The sequence below is a fragment of the Nesoenas mayeri genome (genome assembly GCF_963082525.1).
Source record: "Nesoenas mayeri genome assembly, chromosome: 2".
In the NCBI taxonomy this organism is placed as follows: Eukaryota; Metazoa; Chordata; class Aves; order Columbiformes; family Columbidae; genus Nesoenas; species Nesoenas mayeri.
Window position 1 is genome coordinate 121,000,330 of NC_137543.1, and position 25,876 is coordinate 121,026,205.

The 25,876-nt window shown below is 41.6% G+C and overlaps 1 protein-coding gene across 1 annotated transcript in view; it reads right to left on the reverse strand.

Moving 5' to 3' along the window:
• Positions 1 to 15,199, reverse strand: part of TGFBR2 (transforming growth factor beta receptor 2) — a gene marked incomplete at its 3' end in the record, with an annotated part of 58,145 nt that extends 42,946 nt beyond the window's left edge. The window contains exon 1 of the mRNA XM_080339104.1: positions 14,519 to 15,199. Within this exon, the coding sequence (XP_080195230.1) occupies positions 14,519 to 14,612 (94 nt within the window). The 5' untranslated portion in view covers positions 14,613 to 15,199. The remainder of the gene's footprint in view (positions 1 to 14,518) is intronic.
• Between the last annotated feature and the right edge of the window lie 10,677 nt (positions 15,200 to 25,876).

A 25,876-nucleotide genomic window follows, 5' to 3' on the forward strand; every position in this document is an offset into this window, starting at 1 on the left:
ATGAACCATTCTTTCCCCACACAGCAAGTTTTGAATGACAGATTCAGGAAAACAGTATGAAAAAGAAATTACTCTCTTTCATAATCCATCAGCTCAGATAAAATAGTAAATCAGAGGACAGTTAGACTCAAATGTAATCCCTTGGGAGCAGAATTGCTTTGAATGGATTTGGAGAAAATATACATCCTTCTCAAATTCAGTAGCTTGGATGGTTGTATTTGTCTCTGTCAAGTTACATGCAAAGCAGCAGAATAACAGAATTTAATACCCTTGGGATATGCTCTCTTGATAGATGTGTCTAACTTTCACAACCGCTAATGGGAATTATACACTGAGTATTGAGAAAAGGGCACATGCATAAAAATACATGCTTCTAATGATATTCAACCTCAAGAAAACTTTCTTTTGCTGATTTCTGTAGCAGAAATCCTACTGCTGTGGCATGCTGTTAGAGAGTCATCAGATGCCTTGGTAAAGAAGTATTTCTACCAACAAAGCAACATCTCCTTTATCTGCCAAAGGTAAATTTGCTAACATATGCCCCAGGTATTAGCTGTTCCCTATAATGCATTTGCAAATAACTCTCCCCAGTTACATTTGAGACTATGAATCAGTAGCTGGCAATATCATTCTGTTGAAATAAGGGAAAGAGTAATCAGCTCCTTCATTTCTATATGAGTCTGAAATTTTACTGGGCTTAAAGGAAAATAAAAGCCGTGAGTGAAACCTGCCCGTTCCAAAATAAATAGGTGTTTCACCCCTAAATACATCCCTCAAAAGTCCACTGAAATGTCTTTATCTTTGCCATTATTTCTAAATACCATGCAAAGAATTTATTCACTAGGCAATAAAACTGAGTATTTTAAGGACAGTTTCTTCTTCATGTGTGCATGGTCCAGCAGGTAAGCCCCCACATTAAAAAAAATCAGCCTTGGACATTAAAAAATCTGCATGTAGGAATACAGTAATTCTCACTCCCTACAACAATACATTACTCACTGCTTGCAGAAGCCAGCCCCGAGCAGGGTTGGCATTACAGAGTTATGGTGAGGACATTCCTACAATAGGCACAGCTCAGTGGGAAGGAACTTGCCAGCCTCAAATGTTTAGTCTACCTGCCTGAAGATGTGTGAAAGGCAGCAGGCTCTTACACGTTCTTTATGATGAAGCAGAATAAAACTGTAAATGTGAAAAGTACATGTGGAGTTGGATTTCTAGGGTTTTCCCCTCCCACACATGGTCATTTCTGTAAACCCACTATTTCACTCCTCTAGGCTGTATCTTAAGTCATTATCAAGACCATAATCTGTCACCAGCACTCCAAGACAGCATATACACTTACACACTTGTTTAGAAGAAACGTTGCAAAGAAGAAACTAATTTAAATGCCTACAAAACAATTACTTCTATTGAAGGACTTGTTTTCAGGGAGAAAGCTAGGAAAATATAAGACAGAAACACCAGATCAAGCATACCAAGCAGCAGCTCAGAAGCAAACCTTCTGTTGCCTCTTAATTTTCATCTGAATATCTCAAAATTCACCCAATTGCTTCAACTTTTTTTTTTTTTCCTAACAACTGAGAATTATGAAAAGCAAAATATGGTGATACTTAATGGAATTTTAAATGGCACAGTTCATTTCTGTCAACAGTATAACATTCCTCATCTTGCTACCACAGGACAGAAGATGTTTACTGTCACATGTATTAGCTAAATTTAATAGGATAAAATCTTCAGCAGATGCTAATCTGTGATTTCTGAGTGCTGCTATGTCAAATTATACTAGCTGATGCTTAACAGTTTAGAGTCACTGAGTGTTTCTGGATATTGGTAATAGCACATCATCATCCTTCATCTGGAGGGCACTTATTCAACTGCAGAAATCAGTAACAGTCTGCAGGATGTCTAAGAGCTTCCATGAAATGCCTTGATAATTTTAATCAAATGCCAAGTGGATTAATAATTATGTCATGAAAATACTATTTCAACAACTGTCATTGAGGAAGCTGTGCATCACATGGCCATAGTAGCTGAACTACTCAGCATCCCTTTAAACACCAGGAGCCAGCTGCTTGCTTTGTTATGGTTTCTGGTCTAACTGTTCAGTGACGTGGGCAGCTCATTCTCTAAAGCTGTCACTTTGGAATTTTTCACAAATACCACACTCATGCATAACACAGTATGTTTTTAAAAGTGTTCTCACAAAACAAAACAATTTCAAGCTTTCCAAACACAGTAATAGCATAGGTTATTCCAGAGGAAAGTGCTCTGTAGGAATACAGACTTTTTTTTGATTCCTTGGATGTGAAATTTTTAAGTAATGTATATTTGAAATACCCTTGCACAGGGTTAGTTAGCAGAGTAGCTTAATCAGTTGTCACTTCTGGAGCTGCTAGTTCTAATTCTGAGAAGGACATGAGTGATACCAACCCAGTGATGGTAACCTGCTGCATCACCGATTTGTAGGTTACAGGACATCTGTGCCAAGAAGAGCTAAAATGATATTCCCAGTCTGGCCTTCTGCAAGTAAAATCATTCCACTTGGGTAGTTCTGCAAAACCCTAACGTCTCTGAGTATATGTTTAAACAAAAACCTGCCTTGATTTAGAGATTCACATTGTGACTTCCATCATGTCCCCTGGCAAGTCTTCAATAATGAAATTATGCTGTTTGTTAAAAATGCACACCTTGTTTTTGGAGTGATTTAGTTCACCTGCAGCTTTCATCTGTTGGAAGAGATGCTTGTTCACCTTTCATAATCTCATTCACCACAGAGCCTAAAATATCAAGTTAGCACAGTTTAACACCTTATTCGCCATCAACTAACTGTGGTGAACTTCCATGTGAGCTCTCCTACCCACAGCTTAGCATTTTGGCAGAGCAGATTTAGCTGGGTTGCACTACCTTATACTTGCCTTGAGGCAAGTGGTGTTTATATGATGTGTGGTACCTTATTAAAGCATGGCAAACTGCCTGCATATCTGACCAAATCTGCATCCAGACTGGTAATAGCAGCTGTAGGTACTATTCCTAATTCTTTTGTTCTTCATATGTTCAAAACCACAACAGTCTGTCATTTTCAAAAGGTAGACAACCATTAACATTAGACTCTTACCTGCAAATGCTAAAAAGGGCAGTATGGTTCCCTGAACAAACAGTATCACCTCCTTCCTAACCTGCTGCAGGCCTAAGGACAATGAAGTGGAAATTACTGCTCTGCTCAAAGCTATCTAAACCTCTGTTACAAAAGCACAACATGGGAACTTAAAACAAGATCCACCTTTTAAAGGGAAGAGTGACGATTGTACGGGTAGTCTAACTACTCATGTTAAGCATCAGCTTGGGAAGGCAGGTGTCAGTGTTTTCTATTTCTAGGTATGTGGTTATGATAGTGGTAAATGTGCCTTGTCATTAACTTTCAAGGGTGAGATACTTCAAATAACTAGTGGTTTGTTGCTAGCATTTTGCTACCCACCTTCACCCATGAGAATGCCAATATGCTTCTGAATTCAAACCACCAGTAGGTATGTGCCTGACAATCATACTACAAGTTACCAGAACAAAAAAGCCAAATTAGGGGAAGTGTAAGTTGGCTGAAGTGTGAATAATATACATGTAGACAACTGATAGAAGAGTTAGGCCTTAAATGGTGAAACTGAAGCAAGATACGAAAGTTTCTTTGTGTCTCATCATTCCCCAGAAGCTCCTAGCATACAGCCTCTTAACCTGAGAAAAAGAGGGGAGAAAAAATTGCTAATCGTATCTTATTGAACTTGGCAGGGTATTTGAGACTGATGAGAATTTCTGGGTACTCTGAGGGCTTTAATCCAGAATTTCTGTTGAGACTCTCTTTGAACATCAGTTTCCCAATCACAATAGACCAACATTGAAGCAATCTCTGTTCATTTCCCACATATTCTATAATTGTTTCTAGAAACTGAAATTAACACATTGCATTATGTTTTTGCCACATGTTAAGCAGAACTACTTGAAACTGTGGAAATTTTGATACAAATACCTATACTGAAGTTTAAAGGTGGCATCAACAATACAGCAGATGAAATTGTGGGAAGCTGGAGATCTGGGTTTGGGTCTCCAGAGATTAAGAGACTGAGTCCAGGCTTCTCACTTCCTAGGTCACTGCTTTAACCACGGGTCAAGATGGAAAAGCTGTTTATAGTTACAAGTCACCAACAAGTCTTGCCTCCTCTTCCCATGTATGAGCCTCTAACCCCCTCCAACATGTATAGGAGGAGCTGGATGCCTAATACAGATACTTCTAAATCTTCCTTTTAGGGTCAAGTGCCTATTTTTTAAACAACTGCCTGACTCCTCACTGTGAATCTCACGTTCCTGGATCTTGGTGATGTAATTTGAATCATATTTTTATCTTCCTTTATACACATTAAAGCAGGGGACATGTGCATACAGGAAGCTCTAGGCTGCTTCTTATGGCACTAATACTCATGGTACCTGTGTGGCCTCAGGGAAGAGTGAGAACAGCAAAGCCCCCAGCAAGGCAGAAACTTCAAGGTAAAAGTATAAAATGTGAGAAGTAAGGTGTGTGTGAAAAAGGAGTTGATGAAGAAAAAAAAATAAAGATGAAGAAACCCTTTTTGGTTGTATTTCCTTTTCCAGAATAGGTCATCAACCACTTCCCACTGAAAGTCTTCCTGTTTCTATTATCCAGAGCAAAGAGAGAACAGATATGGCTTTAGTTACAACCAGACAAAGTGGTATTGCTGTTTACACGCAGACTTGGGCTACACCAGCTTTGCAAGGCTGATGACCCGGCACTGCACGTACCAGATGAGAATACTACAAATGCAATAAAAGGATCAGCTTCCCAGATTTTTGACTTGAGGCATTCCTTTGTGGTAAAGTTGGGTGAGGAAATGGAAGAACAGACTGAGGGGAAGAGGGGAAATTCAATAGCCCAGAAGCACGTATTGCTGACCTAGTTACTTTGTGAAAGCCTCAATAAAGAGGCTTACGAAGTCATGACTATTACATGGTCCTCTCTGATCTTTTCATGAGGATGAGAAATGGTTGTTTTCAGTGTAAAAAGGAAAAAAGTTTCTGTATGTAAAGTCTCTCTTTGTTGTGCTGTGAACTCCATGGAGAGAATATCAGTCACCCTGCAGGGGCTGGAATAATGAATAAATCCATCAGGGAACAGGCTTTCTTCTCCTCTGACATGCTTCGGGGGACCACCCGCACACATGTCAACCCTTTCTCTGCAGAGTGCCACTGCTACAGCCCTGCGCAGTCTCAGCCAGCAAGGATCCTTCCTTTCAGAGACCATCACTGATGGAGTTTAGATACTCTCAGGGCCTCCCACTTTCTGGACAAAGGCTGTAGCCACTGTAGGAAAAGGAGGCAACACAACCATGAAAATCAGTAATGGGCACTGTGGGGAGGTAGAAGGTGCACAGCAGGGCAGCTGGCCAACTGCCACAGCACAGTCACTGCAGAATCATAGATCTCCTTGTATGCAAGAGACAAATGAGAAGGGTAATTGCTGCATGCTTGTGGGCAGAACCAGCCAAAGGAGATAAAGGATCAACCGCCATCTGTGTATGACAGCTCTTCTATTGAAATCTTCATGGGTATTCGATCACTGATTGACAAATTTGTGCTATTCAAAACCTCATTAAATTCTTCCCATTAGTGAAACACACAAAGATTTATTTCTTCATTCGTGCATTCTTTCTATGAGTTTCTCAAGAAGAATGAGACACTCTGGAGTCACTGCCCAGTCATGTTACAGCAGAGCTTAAGACAGGTACAGAGCTGAGGCTGGAGCATCCTGAGCACAGAAAGGGACCAACTATCTCATGAAATCCATAAGCAACTCAGTGCTGCTCAGATGCTGAATTCCCGCATGTGATTTTATTGTCTTTCCATCTTATCGCTATTGATAACATAATGAAAAATATTCATCCTTAATTGTGTATATTTTTACAATGCAGTCCATTTTAGGAAAAAAGGTAGGAAAAAAAAAAGCTGCCTATGTAATGTCTTGCTCAGGATAACAGAAAAGTGCTACTCCATGTTAATTAGTAGCTTTACAGTGACTTAAAGCAAAATAAACTAACATATAGCTACAGACTGCCTTTCAGCAGTGGCCTGAAACTGTACAGTAGATACTGTCTGATGAAGTAACATTTTAAGATATTAGACAGCTGGAGAAAGAAACTAGAAAGGGAAAAATGTAGTTACATCTAACATATTTCCCAAAGCGTACACTTTAATAGACAGAAGTTATTGACATACACTACACCCCTGAAGCACTCCAAGTGCACAAGTCCTGATGTAACTATGACTTCAGATTTGCTCCAGCCACAGAGCTCCCAAAGCATATGGAAGTTGCTCAGGACAGTCAGGTAACACTAAAAACAGGGAAGCAGTCAAAATCGTAAGAAATTTTGTATCCCTTTGAGCATGAACACATTTCTTAAACTGTTGCTTAAGCCATGCTATCAAAACCACTGCTGTTCTGCACGCTTATACTGTCAATAGTATCTGACCTACTAATTAGATCTCAAGGATCAGACCAGATCAGCATCTCAAGATACACAAGAATCCTGGACAGCTGCTTCTGCTTCCTTTCCTGAAAATAACCAGAAGTGATAACCCATTAGTAATCATCTGTGGTGTGTTTCAAAGTTCACCCTCTTGTACAGCAACATTCAAAATATGCTTCTATTAATTAGCGAGATGAAATCTACAAAATTACCACATTATCATCCAAAAGCCGCAGGCACCACCTAACCATGCCAACAGGTGATGTATACACATGACGCACTTGCTCCCATTCTGGGCTGCAGAATCCACAGCAGGATTAAAACTGGAAGGAGGCTGCTCACCTGCATCTCACATCTAAAATATTTAGACCCAGGAGAACTACATGTTAACTCCTGGAAAATCCAACTGAATCCCCTTTTCTTTCTAAGTCAATAAAATGAGTACCAGCTCACTTATAACCCTTCTGGGTGAAATATTAAACAAAATTAAACCATGTACACATACTAAGGAGAAGTTTACCCTTTGGTCCTCATTTCCCATTCTCCACTTTGCTTCCTTATTGATTACACCAGCACTAGCAGCTTAGCAGTGATGAGAGAGCTTCAGTTTTTATACAGCTTGGGAAATCTACACAAGTGCTTTCAAAGGAAAGGCCTGGTCTTGATGAGAAATCTTCTCTCTTGCACAACTCTCTTTTTCTGGGACTACTTATCCCAAACCAATTCATCTGCATCCTCCCAAATTCTCCTCCCATGATTCTTCCTGGACAGAAGTCCCTAATGATACAGGAAGTTTGGAAGCATCTTCTTTCCCTCGACTGCCTAAAATCTCTCCTTCCTAACATTCTGACGACTTCAAAATATTGCAGTCAAATTACTCTTTTGCTCCAAGAAAGAGAAACAGATCACTCTGGCTCCTGTAAGACTGATATCACAAAAGCCCCCTCAAGGGAATTACGGCCTCATAACATACAGTTGCCTATTATTTATTCTGTGGCCAGATTCTCAGCTGGTATAAATCAGGGCAGGTTCCTTGCCTTCAACAGAGTAAAGCTGATTTATGCCAGCTGACAATCTGGCCCTGCATGTGTTCCACTTGCACAATGCTAGTTTTTAAAGAGGCCCATTAAAGTGCCCCAGGCACATAAGAACCACACTTGGGTCTTTACTTGGAAAATGTTGCTCTGAGGAGTAAGACTGTGAAACCTTCTCGCCGCTCTCTGAGTATGCACTGTTCAAATTCACTTGCTTTTCTAACAGAAGGAAGTCTCTAAGCCCTAACAAAGCCACCACGACCTTGGGAACACAAGATGGATTTTCTAATGTCTTCTGTGTATAACAGCTTTTTTTCTTTTTTAAACTGAGTTTAAATGCTGAATTAAACGAGGCCCACAGGTGCACCAATGCATTGTTTAGGAGGAACCAACCAACTGCACGAAGGGCAGAGGCTATCATCTTTCAAAACTCGTGTTATTGAAGACTACAAATAAGCCAGAAAGAATGTGGTGTGACTTTCAAATCACTGGCTGAGCTTATGGCTTTGGCTGCTTGATAAGTCTTTCTTTTTTACCTTAAAATCTAAGATGTCTACTTACGGAGCAGGGCAACAGCTCATCTGATGCTGTGCGCTGAAGTCTTTGGGTACAAAGAGAAGGTATGTAGGAAACAGAAGACAGCTTTCTAATACCTCTGGTCCCAGATTACTGTTCCAGAGGCAAAATGTTAACTGTAGGTGTCATTTGTAGTGATGTATCTGCCAGGTGGTAAATTGAAGGAATGCTTTAATTGTGTGGAAGTAGACTCCTCTATCTGTTCCTGAAATGTATTAATTTCAGTCGAATTTTTGCCAAAATACTACCCTGTGTGAGTGGAGAGCTGGAATCCTGGAATCAGACTATTAGGACTGTTAGTAATAAAAATTGTGGTTCCTTTGCATGACAGAAATGTCTGGATACAGCTTGTTATTATGATATGAAACAAAGACTAGAAGACACTAGACATTCAGAGCACAGTCATTCCCATCCAACAAGGAGGAAACAAACACATGGCTGCAGGACAGCCTAAACACTGTTGGGAAAATGTTTTTCCTGCCCTACAAAGTGCTGTGACACTTTATACATTTTCAGATTCACCACTAGAGTGAAGCCAAAATAATTTGAAGTGGCGGGTGTGGGGGTGTTTGTGCGTGCACGCACCATCAGAGTGACAGCCGTCCATTGTCCTGGGGAGGGTGGATAGGGGGAGCTCCAGATTCAAATGTGCACTCCATGAGCCAGACCAGGCACTTGGTCCTGCCTTTCTTTCATCCTCAACCAGTGATTATTCTAATTATTGATTAATGATGATTTCTCCTTCTCTATCTTTCTATAACAGAAATTCCACCCTGGACTAGGGAAGGAAAAAAAAAGTTTCCTGATGAAAGTTTAATGGAAACTGGTACATTTCCACAAATTGTTTCAGTTTTGACAAATCAGCATTTTCCCATGAAAAACAGTGTCAAAAACTCTCAACCACCTCTAATTCTAACCAGATTAACTCAGGGATGAATGCCAGCAGGAAGTTCTTGCTAAATACCAGTTGTTTGAGCAAAGGAAAACTACTATTTCCCCAGACAATCTTCCCAGAGGTGAAAAGGCTTTAAAACCCATATGAAGAAAAGGACAGGTAGTTCCAGCTCCAGCTGTTAACAACCACAATGGCATTCAGAGAAAGAGTAAGGAAATGGCATATTAAAAAAATGCACAAACATGGACAAATGGCCTTCTCCTGCCACTGCTAATGTTATTGTTTCTTAAGATCTGAAACAGTCACTAAACTTTGCAGCAGTGCAGACAACTGGACATCAGTCCCCCAATCAGGAATCGGTATGGACTGCAAGGCAGACTCCCTTAATACATGCCTCAATTTAAATTCTGCTTAAATCCCTAGAATATGATGGACGTAAACTAACGATGGCATGCTGCCACCAGCAGCAATAGAATTAAGCAACTCCTGGTGAGATTTGATAGTTCTAACTACTACTTTAGATGAGTTTTTCACCACTGGATGGTGTTTGAAGTGGTTTGCTCTCTCTACGTATCTTACCCTAAACATCTGTACATTAACTAAATCTGTGTTCTTTCAGGCAGTAAGATGTAAATGGTTGTGCTCAAGCAATGCCAGTGCTGCTGCTCTGTCTTTATGCCAGAATGAAGACATACTATGAAAAATAACCATTGAAGACTTAGCTCGGTCACTGAGAACCCAATCTTGCAAATATTTAGTATCAACTCTAAGCCATGAGTGGCATACACATCAGCGGCATTTGCCTTTAACTACAATGCCAAGTCCCAGTGTGTATGACCACTCCTTGCTGTAAAAACAATCTATCCTTTGTAGTAACAAGTTTATCTGCTGTTTCTTAACACAACTTTTATCACTTCCACCTGCCAGTGAAGTTAAACTTCAAAAGGACTTATGACTAGTCTGTTGATAATAAGGCATATTCTTTCTGATTTATTTTGGTCTATTTTAACCTTCCAGAATTTGAGTTCACAAAAGTGCACGTATTTTGTTATGACCTTTTATTTTATTCTTGATTATAAGAGTTTAAAAAACAGTTCCTATTATCCTATAGGAAAAAATAAAAAAAAAAACAAACAACAAACCAAACCTCTAACCCCCCAAAAATTTAAGGCTAAAATTTAAGACCTATTAAGTAAATCAAAATCTCAGCATTAAATCTCTTAGATTAGGACTCAGCCAACTTTTTTGTAACAGGACCCTCTCTCCACTACTCCATGCTGGAAAACCCTTGTAGTCTCCAACACATGCACAGAAATGGTTGATATCTTAGTCCATTTTACTGAATTTGCAATGCACTGGTAACACAAGCTAGCTGATGTCCCTGGGATGTGCCTACCTGGTAATTTCCCAAGTTAAAGGGCTCCTATGTGGCAAAGGAGACACTGCACCACTGGCCTCCCACCCGTCTCAGGACATCCCTACGTCCCTCTGCCCACCAGATTCCAGAGAAGCTGCAGGGACCACGGGCAGACCAGGACTGGAACGACTCACCTCCCTCCTGCTGATCCCAGGACCACAAGGGTGGCTGGAAGCCCTGACTTTCACTGTGCCACCAACACTCAACCATAGCCATGCCAGCCAGTGTGGAGACTGCACGGATCACTTTCGGACCAAAATCTGTCATTGCACTAGCGATATTTCATACCCATCTGATACAAATGCACCCCGTTATGCAGAATTCAAGAGAGTAATGAATTGGGCCTAACCAGCTGGTTTTTGCACATTCTTGTTATACCATGAGGCACAGCCCTTCTGAGGTCAGAGGAGTGACAGCGGTACAAAGCGAATGCTAGCAAAGCGCATACAGAGCAGACATACATTACTGAGAAAAAAAAAATTTCCTATGCCACAAATGCAAAATATAATCTTTAAAATATCCTGCAGAGGAAATATAAGCATGGGAAACTCCAACAACTGGTGCTACAGTGATACTATGCTCTTTTCCCTCAAAAAACCGACTCCCTTCTAAAAACCGTCTTGAAAAAAAAGTCACCAAAAAAAAAAGAAACCCAAACCCCAACAAAAAACTAAAACAAAACAAAAACCACCACACACACCACAAGAAAAAAAAAAAAAAAAAGGAAGAATTTTCCTTCTGCTAAGAGCCTGACACCACCATCTTCACTCCTAAGCTCAGAATTAACCTTGTCACAATGACAACTTTTATCAGCCACCATTATAGCACACTGCATCTTTCAAACCATAACAACTAATCCCAAAAAGGAGTACTTCATTTTGAATCAATGTTGCTTGGCTAAATGTAGGTGATATAAAAGTGTTTATAAAATGTAAGTGAAAAAATATTATGAATATGAAAAAAATCTGAATTATTCCATTGCCCTTTGTTTGAAATTACTTTTGAAACTGTTTCAGGAAACTTGTATGCCATAACTCGATGTAACTCTACTGATTCTAACAGAATTATATTCATTCGCAGCAGCTTAAGATCTGGCTCATCATTTTTTAATAGAAACCATTCCTATATGGAATTCACCACCTGAATATCATAGAAGTGCATTAATGCCAAGGAGCTCAAAATAGCAATTAAATAAAAGTGATTTTCAAAGTCTCAGGTACAAAAGTCTTAGAATTCAGGACAGTCCATAAATAGAAGAAAATGCAATAATATCTCTGTTCTGTTCCTACTTCCCTCCTGAAATAACTGGAAATTTGCCAGTTTAACGGGGGGCAGGAATGCATTTAACATTTGATCGTGTAACAGACATGTTTCCACCATGTTACTAAGATTGTTCTCATACTCCCCTCTTGCAAATAGCTGAAGCTCTGAATTTCATTCTGTTACTATAAAATTAATTGACTATGACACGGCTTTTAAAAATTAAGGAGACAATAATGCAAATAGAGTTTGAAGAAATTAAGTTCTTGATGCTCAGAAATGAACAATTATTACACAGATTATTCCAAGGAACAAATTTCTGGGTTTGATATCCCAAAAATAAGTTACAGATTTGTATTCACTTGGACACAGCAGTGTCAATTTCCTATGTGGGCAACTGTTGGTTTACACTGCTCAATACAGCTTTCACAATCATTCAAAAAAAACATACCTTGTCCCTTTACTCTGTGGAAAAAAATTCAATTACTTGTGTGTACTACAGGACATGCGAACATCTTTTTCAAAGTAGATAGTTCCTATTGGACCTGCTCAAGAATTTGTAGTTTTGTCCAGAATCTTCATGGGCATGTGCCATTCCTATCTAATATTTTGCTGTGAAGAATGCTTAAGTGAAATTTTAGCCAGAGCTTTATTAACCTCTTTACCAGCAAGAACCAGCTAGCTAGTAGGCATATCTGGGAACTGAGGTCTCCTGAGACTGGTATCTCCCCTGCCTCATCCTCACTGAACCGCTGAGCTATTGATTATTACAAGCAAGTAGCTGTTTTTCTGTTTTGTTTTCACCAAAATATTTGGTAGCTCTAGTTTTCATTTTGATACCAAATAATAACCAATATACAAACCTCACACTTTCTGCCCCCACAGAACTGTTTTCTTCTGAACAGCTCTTCCTGTTATACATACAATAGGATCCTGCAGTGACTACTAAAACAACTTCTGGAGCTAGAGGATAGATTATCTGACAAGTACACTCAGTTTTAGTTATTGTCGGGTGTAGATGAAGATCGGTATGAAAAATGCTGAATTGTAACCAATCTGTATTTTTTCCTCACAGGGCCTACAACAAGAAAGAAGAACAAATTCTTAAGCTATGTCCATTTTTAAAATCTACCTGCAGTTTGGAACTGTCTATACTTGTTGAGTGGGTGGAAAAAAAAAAAGGCAGCATAATAAAAAATAACACAAGATTAACAAAAGTGAAGCTTTTTCATTTAATGCTTTTGTGATGGGAATCTGCAAAAAAAACGGAGCAGAGGTCAAAATAAAAGACATCACTAGTTGAGTATGATTTATATTGATCAGGAATAATAAAAATATATATCAAGAAGCTGCACATCTTACATTTAAAATAACATAATTTTGAGCCCTGGGACACCATAGTGTCTTATTCTTAAACTGTGTCTTGATCTGTTTTAAGCTTCTATGAGTAACTTTGCAGGTATGTAAAATCTGTTGACTCTGACAGGATTGTTAATGAAGCATGAAGTTATTCATACTGTACATAGCTATTGGCAGTAACTATACAAGAGCTATATAATTTATGTTATTATGTTTTAGTAACAATTTTGAGATTATTATTGACCACAAATGAACCACAAGAGAGAAGCAGAAGGCACAGAGCAAAGTTTGTAGAAGGTCAGGGGGTCTACACATCTTACCTTAAGACTAAAACTAGCCATCACACAACATCTCAGAAAACTACTTAATTCTTCAAAACTGTTCCATGTGTAGTTGTGCTGCAATTTGATGTACCCTTTTTAGGTTCACTAGTTGCACTGCAACATGATTTAGGGCCTAACTTTGCAGTTACAGATGTTAGTTCACATATGTGGGTAAGTACTGGTAGGACCGAGATGGAAAGCTCCTCAGGGCAGGGACCTTGTTTTTGCAGCAGCACTTTAAGCTCTTGGTACATTCCAAATTATCCTATGAAGAATACTGCAAACCACAACCTCAAAAACCTACCTAGGGATGTCTTGGTAAAAACAGAATAAGGGATCTATAGCGTTATTAAAACTGAATCAAACAAGATGAACACTAAGCTTAATGACTGCTGCTCTCAGTCTGACTGCTCACAATCACGGCTTAATTCTGCTGTAGGCAGAAACACGCATGTAAAACAACTTTTTTTGGTAAGCAACTGCAGAGCCTCAGAGCAGCGAGCTCTGTGGCCGCGCACAGGCCCTCTGAGCCGGCACAGCCCGGCTCGGACCACCGAGCACCCGTGGCACCCTCTCTCGCTGTGGGTGTGCAGGGCAGGCTGCTCCCCATCCCAGAGGGCATCTCAAAAGCTGCGCCGGGGGCTGGATCCTGCACCCGTGACCATTCTCCGAAAGGGGCAGGAGGCGCGGGCCGCGGCCGGCTGGTTCCCCCCGGGCCCGCCGCCCCCGGGCACACGGTGTGGGCCGGCACCAGGTGCGGCAGCTGCTGCAGCAGCTGCAGGGCCGGGCAGCCGCTCCCCCCAGGGTCAGCAGTCAGCTCCCGAGCTGCCCTCCCCGGGCTCCTCCGGCCGGACCAGACCCTGCTGCATTTCCTGCCAAACTCTTTTTCTTCCCCCCTCTTCCCTCCAGGGACGGACCCTCAGTTTTTGACGCGAAACCTCCACATTCCCAGTCCTTTCTTCCCCGCTTACTTTCCAGTAGGGCAATAAACAAACACGCTCACCCCTCCCGAAATGTTTGCAGCCTCAAAACTTTCTTAGCAACCGCGTCCCCCGCTTCCCGCGGCGGACTCCGGACTCCTGCCCCGGCAACTGTCAAGCCGCAGCGCCGGGCCGGCGCACACTTACCCCGAAGCAGAGCGGGGACCCAGCTGCCCATGAGGAGCCAGAGGGAAACGCGCAGAAGCAGCCGCCGCAGGCTCCTCGGCAGACGGGGAGTCATCGCGGAGCCGGATCGGCATAGACGGCGAGCCGCGGGCGGGGCGCGGGGGGCGGCCGGGCAGCGGGGGAGGCCGCGGCGGCGGGGCTGGCAGGACGGCGGGGCTGGCAGGGCGGCGGGGGAGCGGGCTGCACGGCTCCGCTGTTCGGGACTGCCCGTGACTCACTGAAAACTTCACTTCGGCGAGGCAAGGGAAACAGGAAATCTTAAACTTCGCAAACAGCTGGGCAGGACTTTCGTACTCTTACAGTAGTTCCTTCTCCCCCCCTTTCCACAGTCACCCCCTCCCCTGCGCTCGCCCTTTTTCTCTCTCTTTTTTTTTCTTCCTTTTTTTTTTTTTTTTTTTAACATGAAACCTCACCCAGTTTGGTGTCAATCATCTGCCAGAGGCCAGCCCCTCTAAGGTCTGGCTCTCCCACCATAAGCGCGTCGGGGCCAGCCCCGACGTGCAGGCGGGATCCCTGCGCCTGCCCCCCTCCCGAGGCGGGGACCGGGCACCGCCACCCTTTCCCCAGCCCCGGAGCGTCGGTGTGGTTTGCAAGGGGACTCAAGGTCGACGGGAACCGGCCAGCTCCAACGGGCCTTTCTCCCCAGGATTTGACAGTCCTGTCATTTGGGGCATAGGGGCGTCCTAGAGCTCCTCCTTGCATCCGTGTCCCTGACCACGTTGATGCTGCTGCAGCCCGTTTCCCCCGCTGCAGAACCGATATCTGAAAGACGGATGTAACCGCCAGATGAACTAAAGCAGGGGAATTGAAGGCAGGGTAATAACAGGAAACGTTCACACAGGCTAGCTGGGCACTCAGCTTGCAGATGTTGAAGTTGACAGTGAGAACTTGTCACCTGCTTTTTTTTTTTTTTCATTTTGCTCCTAAATGGGCTGTATGCACACCACTTGCTCCCAAATGCTGCGTATGTGTCACAGATGAAGTTCATCTCCATTCTCCTCCAAAGCAGGTTTGGCTTTTGACAGAGATTTTGCCTTCTTCAGAAAAAAAACCAAAAACGCACATAGGATGTGGTGAGGAGAACCACACCTGCAATGCCAGCTTTGCGTGGCACAGATGAAGACTACAAGAACCACTGGATTTTCAACCCGAATACAGCCCGAGCCTTCTGCCAATATATTAAGTCCAGGCATTGCATAGCCAGCAGTTGTCTTGAGACCCATTTTTGGTTCACAGAGACTTTCTTCCTCTACAAGTTAAATGACTGGGCATTGACTGGAAGGTAAACTCATGCACATGAGAATAATTTGAAGGTGTCTGTTCAAATTTTGGTGTTTCGCTTTTGTCTCAGTTACAGAAATAGTTAGAGGTACAGATCTGGGTATTTCACAAAAAGGGCTAAGACCGCAGGGGGAATATACATAATCATGCTCTGGATGCCCCAGATCAACTCTATATGAATTTGGAAATGTTTCCATAATGCATCTAATTGGCCTATAACAGACATAAAAAAATCTCATTGTGATTTTATGTAAAATTAATTCTAAAAACTCCCTAAATGCATATTTTCACAGTGCAGTCCCAGTTTATGGTGCAAATTCTCATAAACCTCTCCAAGAGCATTTTCCTCTCCTCTACCCCCTTTATATGCAGTCAAGATTCACTCAAACACAGTCACCACCTTCCAGAGGTAAGAAAAATGTTGGACTCCCCTTTGAGTACAGACTGGAGTGTTCTTATCAGCTCCTGTGCACCAGCTCTGTGCTAAAAGCTGGATGTGTTTTCACTAATCCACTTAAATGAAAGCGTTTCTCAACCCCCATCAGTATGTACTGTATGTTGTGTACACTTCTCTGTCCTTGTAGTTGTCAAGCTGCAGGTGCCAGAGAGTTGCTGTTTGCTTAGGAAGCTGGCTGTGCATACTGAAGTCTCCTGTTGGTTTTAAGTTAATAACTTCCAATATGAAAAGAAGCTTAAAAGCCATTAAATACAGGTTTAAAGTTACTATTCACACCTGTTATAATCCAGGCTTAATTTGACAAACTGGCCTCTGCCTTACTTGCATCTCTCTCCCTTGCACAGGTTCCATGGCTCTTCTCCCACATGGGCACCTCCTGACCAGCCTCTGTCATCCAGGGTCTGGGAGCAGGGGAGAGGCTTGCAGAGATGGAGGCCTTGAGGAGGGCTGTACTCAGGTCACAGAATCACAGAATGGTTGGAGTTGGAAGGGACCTCTGGAGATCAACTAGTCCAACCTACCTGCTAAAGCAGGTTCACCTAGAGTAGGTTGCACAGAAATGTGCCCAGGTGGGTCTTGAATGCCTCCAGAGAAGGAGACTCCACAACCTCTTAGTAATCTCCAATCCCCAGTAATCTCACATCCCTGGCTGCAGCCTGGCATCACCACCCCTCTCTCTCATGAGGTAATACAGTGCTTGTCATCCAGTAAGTGAGGAGTCTACTACAAGTGAATTGCAGAAGCCTGATATTTCCATATAAGTGTTGTTATTTATTTCCACAGATATGTCACGCAGGGGGGACTGTGCTATGGCTGCACTTTGAATGTTCAGAGAATCCATGAGAGTGGCGGGTGCTACTAGAAAGTTTTTGGGTGGAAGGAATATATCTTACCTGGATATCCTCAGTGAAGGAGTAACTTTGCCACCAAAAGTCCACTTGGAAATTGCAATAAACCCCTATTTAGTTCATAGATTTGTACCAGACAGGCTTATTAACAAGAGTTCTCGTCCTGCCTTTTTGAGTGCTTTAAGCTTCCCTGTTAGGGCCTAAATGCAGCTTAATCAGGATTTCCTGGACAATCAAAATATATAAAACAAGACTAAGCTGGTCATTTATTTCCATTTCCTTGTTCATAGTTCCCAGTTCCCTCTTTGCAGATGGCAGCTGATTACTTACTTCTAGATTGAAACTGTGAATATTTAACCTCAGCCTGACTGAAGTAAGAAATAGCCCGCTTTGAAGATTACTGCAGATTAAAGCAGTAAATAATTAACTCCAGCCTGACAAGATAAAGAAGGGTCAGCTAATTTCAGTTTGCCATTCAGAAAGGCAAAATATTGAAGCCTGGAATAGTGTGTGTTTTCTTTTGGGGCCTTACAAAGAGATACTCAGAACACAAACCATCTAGTACCTCTTGTATCTCAGGGCCTCCTGGTGAAGACAAGCTAAGTACTTTGTGCTGCATTTTTAGGTACACCTTTTAAAACAGTCCATAAAGATTACTGAGTACGAATGATCTCTCTCGTATTCCAGTCATTTCTCAGCTTGGAGTATCATATTTCTGTCAAAGTCCCAAGTGAACTACAGCCCTATTCTCATATGAAGAACACTTGAGTTTTCACAAAAGTTGTATTGTTACAAAAACTGTCATTTCACTGTACACAACATACAGTTTTAACCCAAAATCATTCTACCCACAGCCAAAAACTGCTGATGTGCCCAGTAAAGCCATTATTTTGATTAGTTTATTAGCTCCAGTGTTGCTTTGTTTAAGAATCCCACAAGCTCCTTCCCAGATCCACTGACTCAGAATTAAATGAGGCCTATACAGCTGCACTAACACAGCGTAATGTTCATGCCTATGTAGAGCTAACATTAAGGCAAGGACATCTCACTTCAGTTGTCTAAAAATTAGCCTCGGAGTGAAGTTCCAGGAGATGGCTGAGACAACCTAGCAGCTTACCAACATCTAAAGGCGGAGTCTGATTTGTTTGACTGGAGCGAGTTAGTCCCAGAACAGGTTCAAGGACCAAAGGATGGAGGACAAAGGCTATATGAACATAACTGCCATTATGGTGGGAGCAAGCTATTAGGTCACCTACATTCCCCTCAGTCATCAAAGAATGGAGAGGACTCTAGATATTTTTAAAACTTCCAAACACATGAGCTGTTTGAGAACATGGTTAGTCCAGACATCTACTTTTCAGCTATCTTATGTTAGATGACGTGAATCCTAAAGAAAACATTGTTTGAATTGTATACACTATACAATGTAAGCTACAGGATACTTTACTGACTGGCAAACACTGGAATTACTGCCTGTGATTTTTGTTTGGAATGAAACAAGGCAATTGGGAACACAGTATGCTGATGTTGCCTTGACAAAACTGTTAATGCCATAACTGGAGTAAGTAGTTTGACTAAAATAAAAACATTTATTACTCTGAAAATTTTTGCCTTACCTCATTTCAAAAGAAAAATGGGAAATCTGTTTTGAAATGTTGACATGTCCCACTTTGATATGTGTGGTATGATATACATTGTTTTGTTTTGTTTTTTTTTCAGCAGCCAATTACTTTTGATTTTGTTGTTGTTGTTGTTTTCTCCATGCTACATATAAAAACAAAACATGGGAGCAACATGCAACACTGATTTCATTACAGTGAAGGAAGAAGTTTACTTTCAGAGAAACTTTGGCATTTCAGTTAAAATCAAAAGTAAATTTTGCAACACAAACCTTCTGTTCCCTGCAGCACTCCATTCACAATGCTGACATTCACCTGCTAATTTTCAAATTGAGGGTGCTTGGCATCGAATATTAGCCTTTTAGCATTCTTGATAAAAGCTCTGCCCCTTCTGTTCATCATTGGCTGAAGTACACATAGTCCTCTTTGGAACAGTGTTAAACTATTGTGAGTTGTATCACTGCTTGCATCGTATTTCTCTCTTAATTTAGGTTATCATAGAGCGTGGAATTACAGCTACTATTAAATGCAGTTTTCTTCTTTTGCATAATCACTGGGTTCGAGTTGTTACTAGTTATTTGCACTCTTATGAGAACACATGCAGCCTCAAGCAAGGACATTTACAAAAGGTTACATTCATTGCAAAATGTTTTGGAAGACTCATAAAAAGTGTTTGGACTTAACACAGCATTATGCTTATCTCACAGATATAATCAAATTAAAACATCTGTTGTCTGTAATCATCCATCAGAAGGAGGCAATCAGCTTGTTATCAACCCTGCATACATCAGAGGCAACAAGAATAACATTATCTTCAAGATTTATCTTAGTAATGCTTTCTGTACAAATCTCCTGAATGACACTTAGCAAAATAAAGTTTAGAAATATTACTCAGATTAGCACTAGACTCTCAGGGCACTGCTGTTCACATGATCATCGACTTTTAGCTATAATGCAAATCAACCATTTTTAACTTCACTGAATTGGCTTGTTCTGTGTTTACTGTGTATGTATAAATACCACCAATAGTGAAAGCAGAAGTACGTAAGTATAAGAAGAGATATCGCTGCTGCGGTGCTTCTGGCCCTGCTAGGAGTGAGAAGCACCATTAATCTCACCACACAATGTTTTACATGAAGAATTCCATTCAAATTTTCGAAAAGCAAAGGATATTTGGAGAATTTTACACTGTTTGCTCCAGTTTCTTGTGCTTGTCACAGTGGGTATCTGATCTGGGGAAAAGCCTTACACATTTCCATAAGTAACCTCTATTTTTTGTCTTAACTCTTTTACATGTACAAAGAAGTAGTAAAACTTATTCTAGATGAAGTGTCATCTTTAAAAGACATGGAACCAAATTATTACAGATAGTCTTGGGACATAATTTAAGTTGCTCAAAAATATGGTTACCCATGGAACTTCTCTCCATTACCACATAATTTGTAGCATTTATTATCATCAAAGCTTGTTATTTTAGGCTCTTAATTAGAAAGAATTTGAACATTGGATGCCAAGGCTTGGAGAATATCTGAAGCTATCAAAGAACCTAAGTAACATAACAAAGAGGCCCTTCTGTTTCATTTTTCCACTGGAACAAAAGGGAGTTGTGAATCCATGATAGAGTAGATCTCTAAATCTAATCTGAAAGAATCCTAATACTTCAACCGCAAAGCCCCAAAACCAAGGAAATTATCCTCCTACCACACCGAGGAGAAGATTATGTCTGTGTTGTTCAGGAATGCACTACACTGATGATATTAAACTGACTCATTTGATCAGGATCTTTAAACAAATTTATTTGCAATAGCACAGCTGTTCCTCTCAGGAAGGAAATACACAGTTCCATAATTTTTATCTGCAAGGCAACTTTATGATCTGTGGTCACAGGAGGTAGCTACTGTGCTTTAGAGGTCAGAAGCTGTACTTCTATACAAGAGGATCCAGAATGCCTTGGGAGTTGGATATTGTTCCAACAGGACTGACCCTGGAACAAATGGGCTGACTGTGGCTTACCAATAACTCACCTAAAATAATTTACTTTTTCTGTTTTCTTTTTCTTGTGACTGAGACCATAAGCAAACCAGTCTGTGAGTCCCATTCCCAGGCTGTGCACACACAGTCTCCCACATCTTCCAAATGCTATGACATCTCCCCCGTTGGAAGATGCTCTCTGCACATTCCTACCAGCCCTGAATGCTGGGCAGACATTTCTCATCACAACTTAAGCAAGACTAGCCAGGCTATCGCCAATAGTTTCAATTTCTGGCTGTAGCTGTATGCTACTGGGCAGTAGAAATTACATGGTGCTTACCTGAAACTTTCCATAGGTGTGAAGGATAACAACTCGATCTGGTAGGTGGGGACAAGCCTTGGGGCATTAAGAACTTCTGCAAGGATCAGAGAGAGGTTGTTAATCCTCAGCCTCAGTGATATTCAAGGCCCTCTGCATCACTAAAAAATATAGGGGCTATAAGAGAAAGCTTTAGTGCAATTTCCACCCATTTTATTACCCTTTTACAATATTTAAACGTTACAAATAGTAACTGAGAATTAGATGCTTTGCAGTTTATAAAAGATGCATGATTGACTCCACTGTCTACAGAGAAATAACACTGTGCATTTTCTCTCAATTTGGCATTTCTGGAGCGTCAGTTCCTCAGGTTCTATGTCCAGATATTGACTACAATGAGGGAACAAATGAGCACTGCAAGTTTAAAGTCAGTCTTCCCTTCTATACAAAGGTACACAACATTTCTTGCTTCACTTTGCCCTGTCTCTAAGAACACTTTTGTGTCTCTGGTGACCTGTGGCTGGAGAAAGTGATTTGGTAATTCTCCTGCCTGCTACAAATTGAGGTACAATTGAGACTGATGAGGGATGAATGTATTTGTTGCATCTTCACATGCTTTGAAATATAGATAAGGACATATCTTGTCCAGGGCTGCCACAATTTGATCTCTGAATCACACGACAGTTGGAACACTCCTGTCCCGAGGGACACTCCTGCCCTTCTAATACAAAAATTTTCCAGACACTGAGGAGTTTGTAGGCTTTATGGTGAGGCAAACAAGGCAGCCAGGCAATAGGATGGGATGTTGTACTGGAAACTGTAGTGATGCCCACTAGTGAGTGAGGAGATCTCGTTGACGTAAGACTGAATTTTCTTAAGAGCTTTCATAGCACTTGCTATTTGATGCATGTATTTGCTTGCCGTAACCATTAGCCTGGGTTTCATCTCTGCCTTTCTTTGATGATTATTTATTGTGATTAAAAGATAATAAAAGATTGAAAAATTTACTTCAGTAATCTCCATCACAAATGAAAAGTAATTTACAGCTGTCTGCATGTTATATAATTTCAATGTTTTCCTTTTGAAGATCATGCTGTTCTGAATTGGCTTGTCCTCTTTTCATTTTGTTGCCTTTTTTGCCTCCTTTCCTTGGGTTCCTTTTGCTTATTTCTCCTATTTTTCTAATGTATCTTTTCTTCTTTTCTTTCAGTTTATTTGTTCTGTGGGTTTTATTCTATCCGCATTGACTTTTCCTCTGGATGTCAATTACATACTGCTATTTTAAAAATAATTTTTTTTAACGTCTTTGCAACTATTGCTATTTCAAACTATGGTACTCTTAGACTCAAGAAGCTGCTTCTTCAAGAGTATTTCTGCTTGTGCATTTGTGTGTACATATTAGTATTTCATTCAGAAGAAATTCCTGACTACTAGTTTCACGACTAGTAACAATTACACTCAATTTATCAGTGTTAGAACTTCTTGGTCTCGCATAGTGTCTTTTAGTTAAAGCCCAGAATAAAGGGCATTATGAAATGGGAGTGGCATAATATGCTTTACAGATCTTTTATTTGCCCTGTTAACCACAATGAAGAGTCCCAGCCCAGGCTGGTCGCCATTCCATTACTGCCCTCAGCCATTTCTTCTAGTTATTCTCAGATGTGCTGATAAGCTGATATGTAAAGCCCTGCGAAAAGCCATGGCACTGAGTTCCAGTTTTTCTACCAGTGCAATCATATACACGTATGTGATCCTTGCAGGTACAGCTGAACAGGGATTGGCATTGCCGAATGAGCTTGGCCTCCTGTGCAGAACCTGTTTCCACTCCTCTCACATCTGCTTGTAAAACTTAGTGACATATCAGGGAGCATAGATCCTATTTTCACTGCAAAAATATGCTTGATTTGCAGAAAGGACACAAATTCACTCATGAGACTGCTGTACATCTTCCAGTCCTGACCTACAGTTTGCCCTGACTGTGAGTTCTTCCACCCTTCCCAGGGGTGGGATGATTAGCTCAGGTGAATGGTGCATGGAGACCCACTCTCAGACTTGCTTGACACAGTCTCCTGGGGGAGCCAGAGGGGACAAAGGTAGATTAGGCTAATTTTCACACTCAGATTCAGGTTACCAGAGGTCATACTGACTACAGTGAAGACCTCTCTTACATGTAACTAAACTAGAAGTTAAAACACCAGCAGATGTTTACCATAACCCAGAGCTATAGCAGGATGTTCCAGTCACAGAGCATCTCCTTTCTCTTCGGCCTTCCCCTCTACCAGCAATGCATCCTCTCACCTGCTCCTTCCAGTTCCTGAGTCTTCTCTCTCTGTCTCCCTGTTGCTATTTCTGGTCTCTCTGAGTTCCTGCCAGCTTCCTGCTCAGCCCACTCTCCAGCTTGCTGGGCACCAGCTCTGACTGGTCGTGTTTAACATACTCGCTTTGGGTTACTGTGCCCCTTGAAGGAATGCTGGGGTGTGTGTCCCTGCCCATGCTGTATGGGTCACCCTCCCTGGCTGTTGTGGAAGCTTTTACATAGTATTTCCTGTAAAGTTTCTTAAAACCAATAAAGATTCAAGAAAAAACATCAATCTAAAACACCTATTAGGTCAGTTTAATTTATTTCCTTGCTTAGCTGCAGTGAGCAAGAGAGTTTAAAAGGGAAACATGATTTTTAGCACTGAATTGCCTTTAGTACTGCAATTAAAGTTTGCTGGTGCCACAGTCACATAATCATTGACAAAAGGCTTTTCATCACTGACTTCCTACACAGAAAAAATGTGGACTAAGTGGTGTCTTGGACTCTTTAAGAACTCAGATATCTAGCTGCTGCTTATTGATTAGTTTTGATGTTGTTCATCCTCTTGGGTGTCGGTGAGTACAATAAGAATCTGGCCAAGAATGAATTTACACAGCTCGAGTATTGTTCCTTCCCTTCCCTATACCAAGCCAGACATGGCTGTCAGCCCAGTCATTTAGAACACAGGCTCCAAAAGCCTTTAGTCATGCAGAACATCCCCTGAAAGTCACAATTCCTTCCACATGTCATGACAAATGGTGCCAGCTGTGATTCGATTGCATGATACAGCTGGCGTGTAGAGCCAAGCTCTGTTGCCTTCCTGTTTTCTGGTTACTGCCCACCTACCTCATGGTGAAAGAAGCCATGCCTTTGAAAGGACTTCACTGGCAACCAGAATGCAGGCAGCTCATGGAGGTGATGAAGGGAGCAAGGTACCACTTTGCCTGTTCTACACAGACACTCAGACCTTCACCTCACTGAACTGCAAGTCAAGCAGCTGTAAGTATAACTTATCTTATAATCTTCCACTGGAGACAATGGCTGGAGGTAACCACTAGAGCAGGGGTGTCAAACTCATTTTCACGGGGGGCCACACCAGCCACATCAGTAACTACATCAGTAACATTCGGCCCTTTGAAGGCAACTGTGAGGCTGATCTGATCCCTGGTGAAAATTAGTTCGACACTCCTGCACTAGAGAGACCTGGGTCTTTTTTCCCCTGCTCTTCCATTGTAATAATCCTATAAAGCCACAAATTATCACAGTTGCACCAACAGCCTGCTCCTCTCTCCTGGGAGCCATATGAGCTTCCTAAGAATCAGAGGAAGCCCAAGTCTCACAGACTAAGAGACACACTACTGCCTGTGAAGTGCTTGAAGATCCTCAGCTGGAATGCACAGTGGAGAAAGAGACCCCTGGGAAGCATAGGTACATTTATTTTCTCATGACCGATTGTTATGACCTACAATGAAATAGCCCCTTTACTTACAGCACTGAGCAGATTTTTAGACAAAGATGTTCCTCTATTCTTATTTCTGTTGTTGACTTTTGTGTGTAGCACATGAAGGGACAAGAGAGGGGATAACTCATACCTCTGTGGACATGTTTTCTCATGTGCAACATGGAATTAACAATTACTACCCCACAGTGTGGCTGAGACTTTTCTATTAAGGTATATAAGGCAGACTTTACTTCCCAGGTAGAAAGCACCGTAAATGATATATGCACTTCTTAACTCTAGTATGCTGTCTTCTACATGGCTTTTCATGTACAAGCATCATTCTCTTTGCAGTGTTCATGTCAATGACTCTTAAGAAGGTGTCTGCAGTATCAAATGCAATTCATTTGGGGCATGCTAACATCACCACTTACTACTTGTAACTCAGTGCCAATCACAGACCTGCAACGTGAGCTTCCAGGTATGAAAGAAGTGATGACAGCTGAGAACTGGCAGGTGCTGATATAGCCTGTGAGCCAATATGCACGAATCAGTGTGAACTTCAGTTTCAAAGCCTAACGCACGTTTTGCAAATGCTAAATTTGCAGCCCGAGACAGGAATTAGAGGTTGTTTTGCAGCAGCCACAGAATAACCTTTTGCTGTTGTGCTACAAAGCATGCACACCACTTTCAGCTTTTGCAAAGCAGTTTACCGCAGAGACTTCCTTGTGGGCTTACCCCTGACATGTTGATGCTGCTGTACACAGGCAGCTGGGCTGCTTACTCTATGCAGCTGGTGGGGGGCTTTCTGTGTCCTTTTGCAGCAGGCAGCTGTTTCTGGCCTTCATCTACACCATTTCAGGACATGGGCCCCAAATCGTAAAGTCTGAATCTGGATCCAAACACAATTTTCTTCAGCATTCACAGGAGATCTCATCCTAGGTTTGGCTTGCTCCATTCAGATCAAAGCCCAGCTGCAAAGCTTGTCTTCCAACCAAAACTTCCTCAAAGCTTTGGGGTCTGGGGTTGTAGCTCTGGTTTAGCACCACTTCTAGATATTTTTGAAAGCTCTGTATGTAGAAAATTT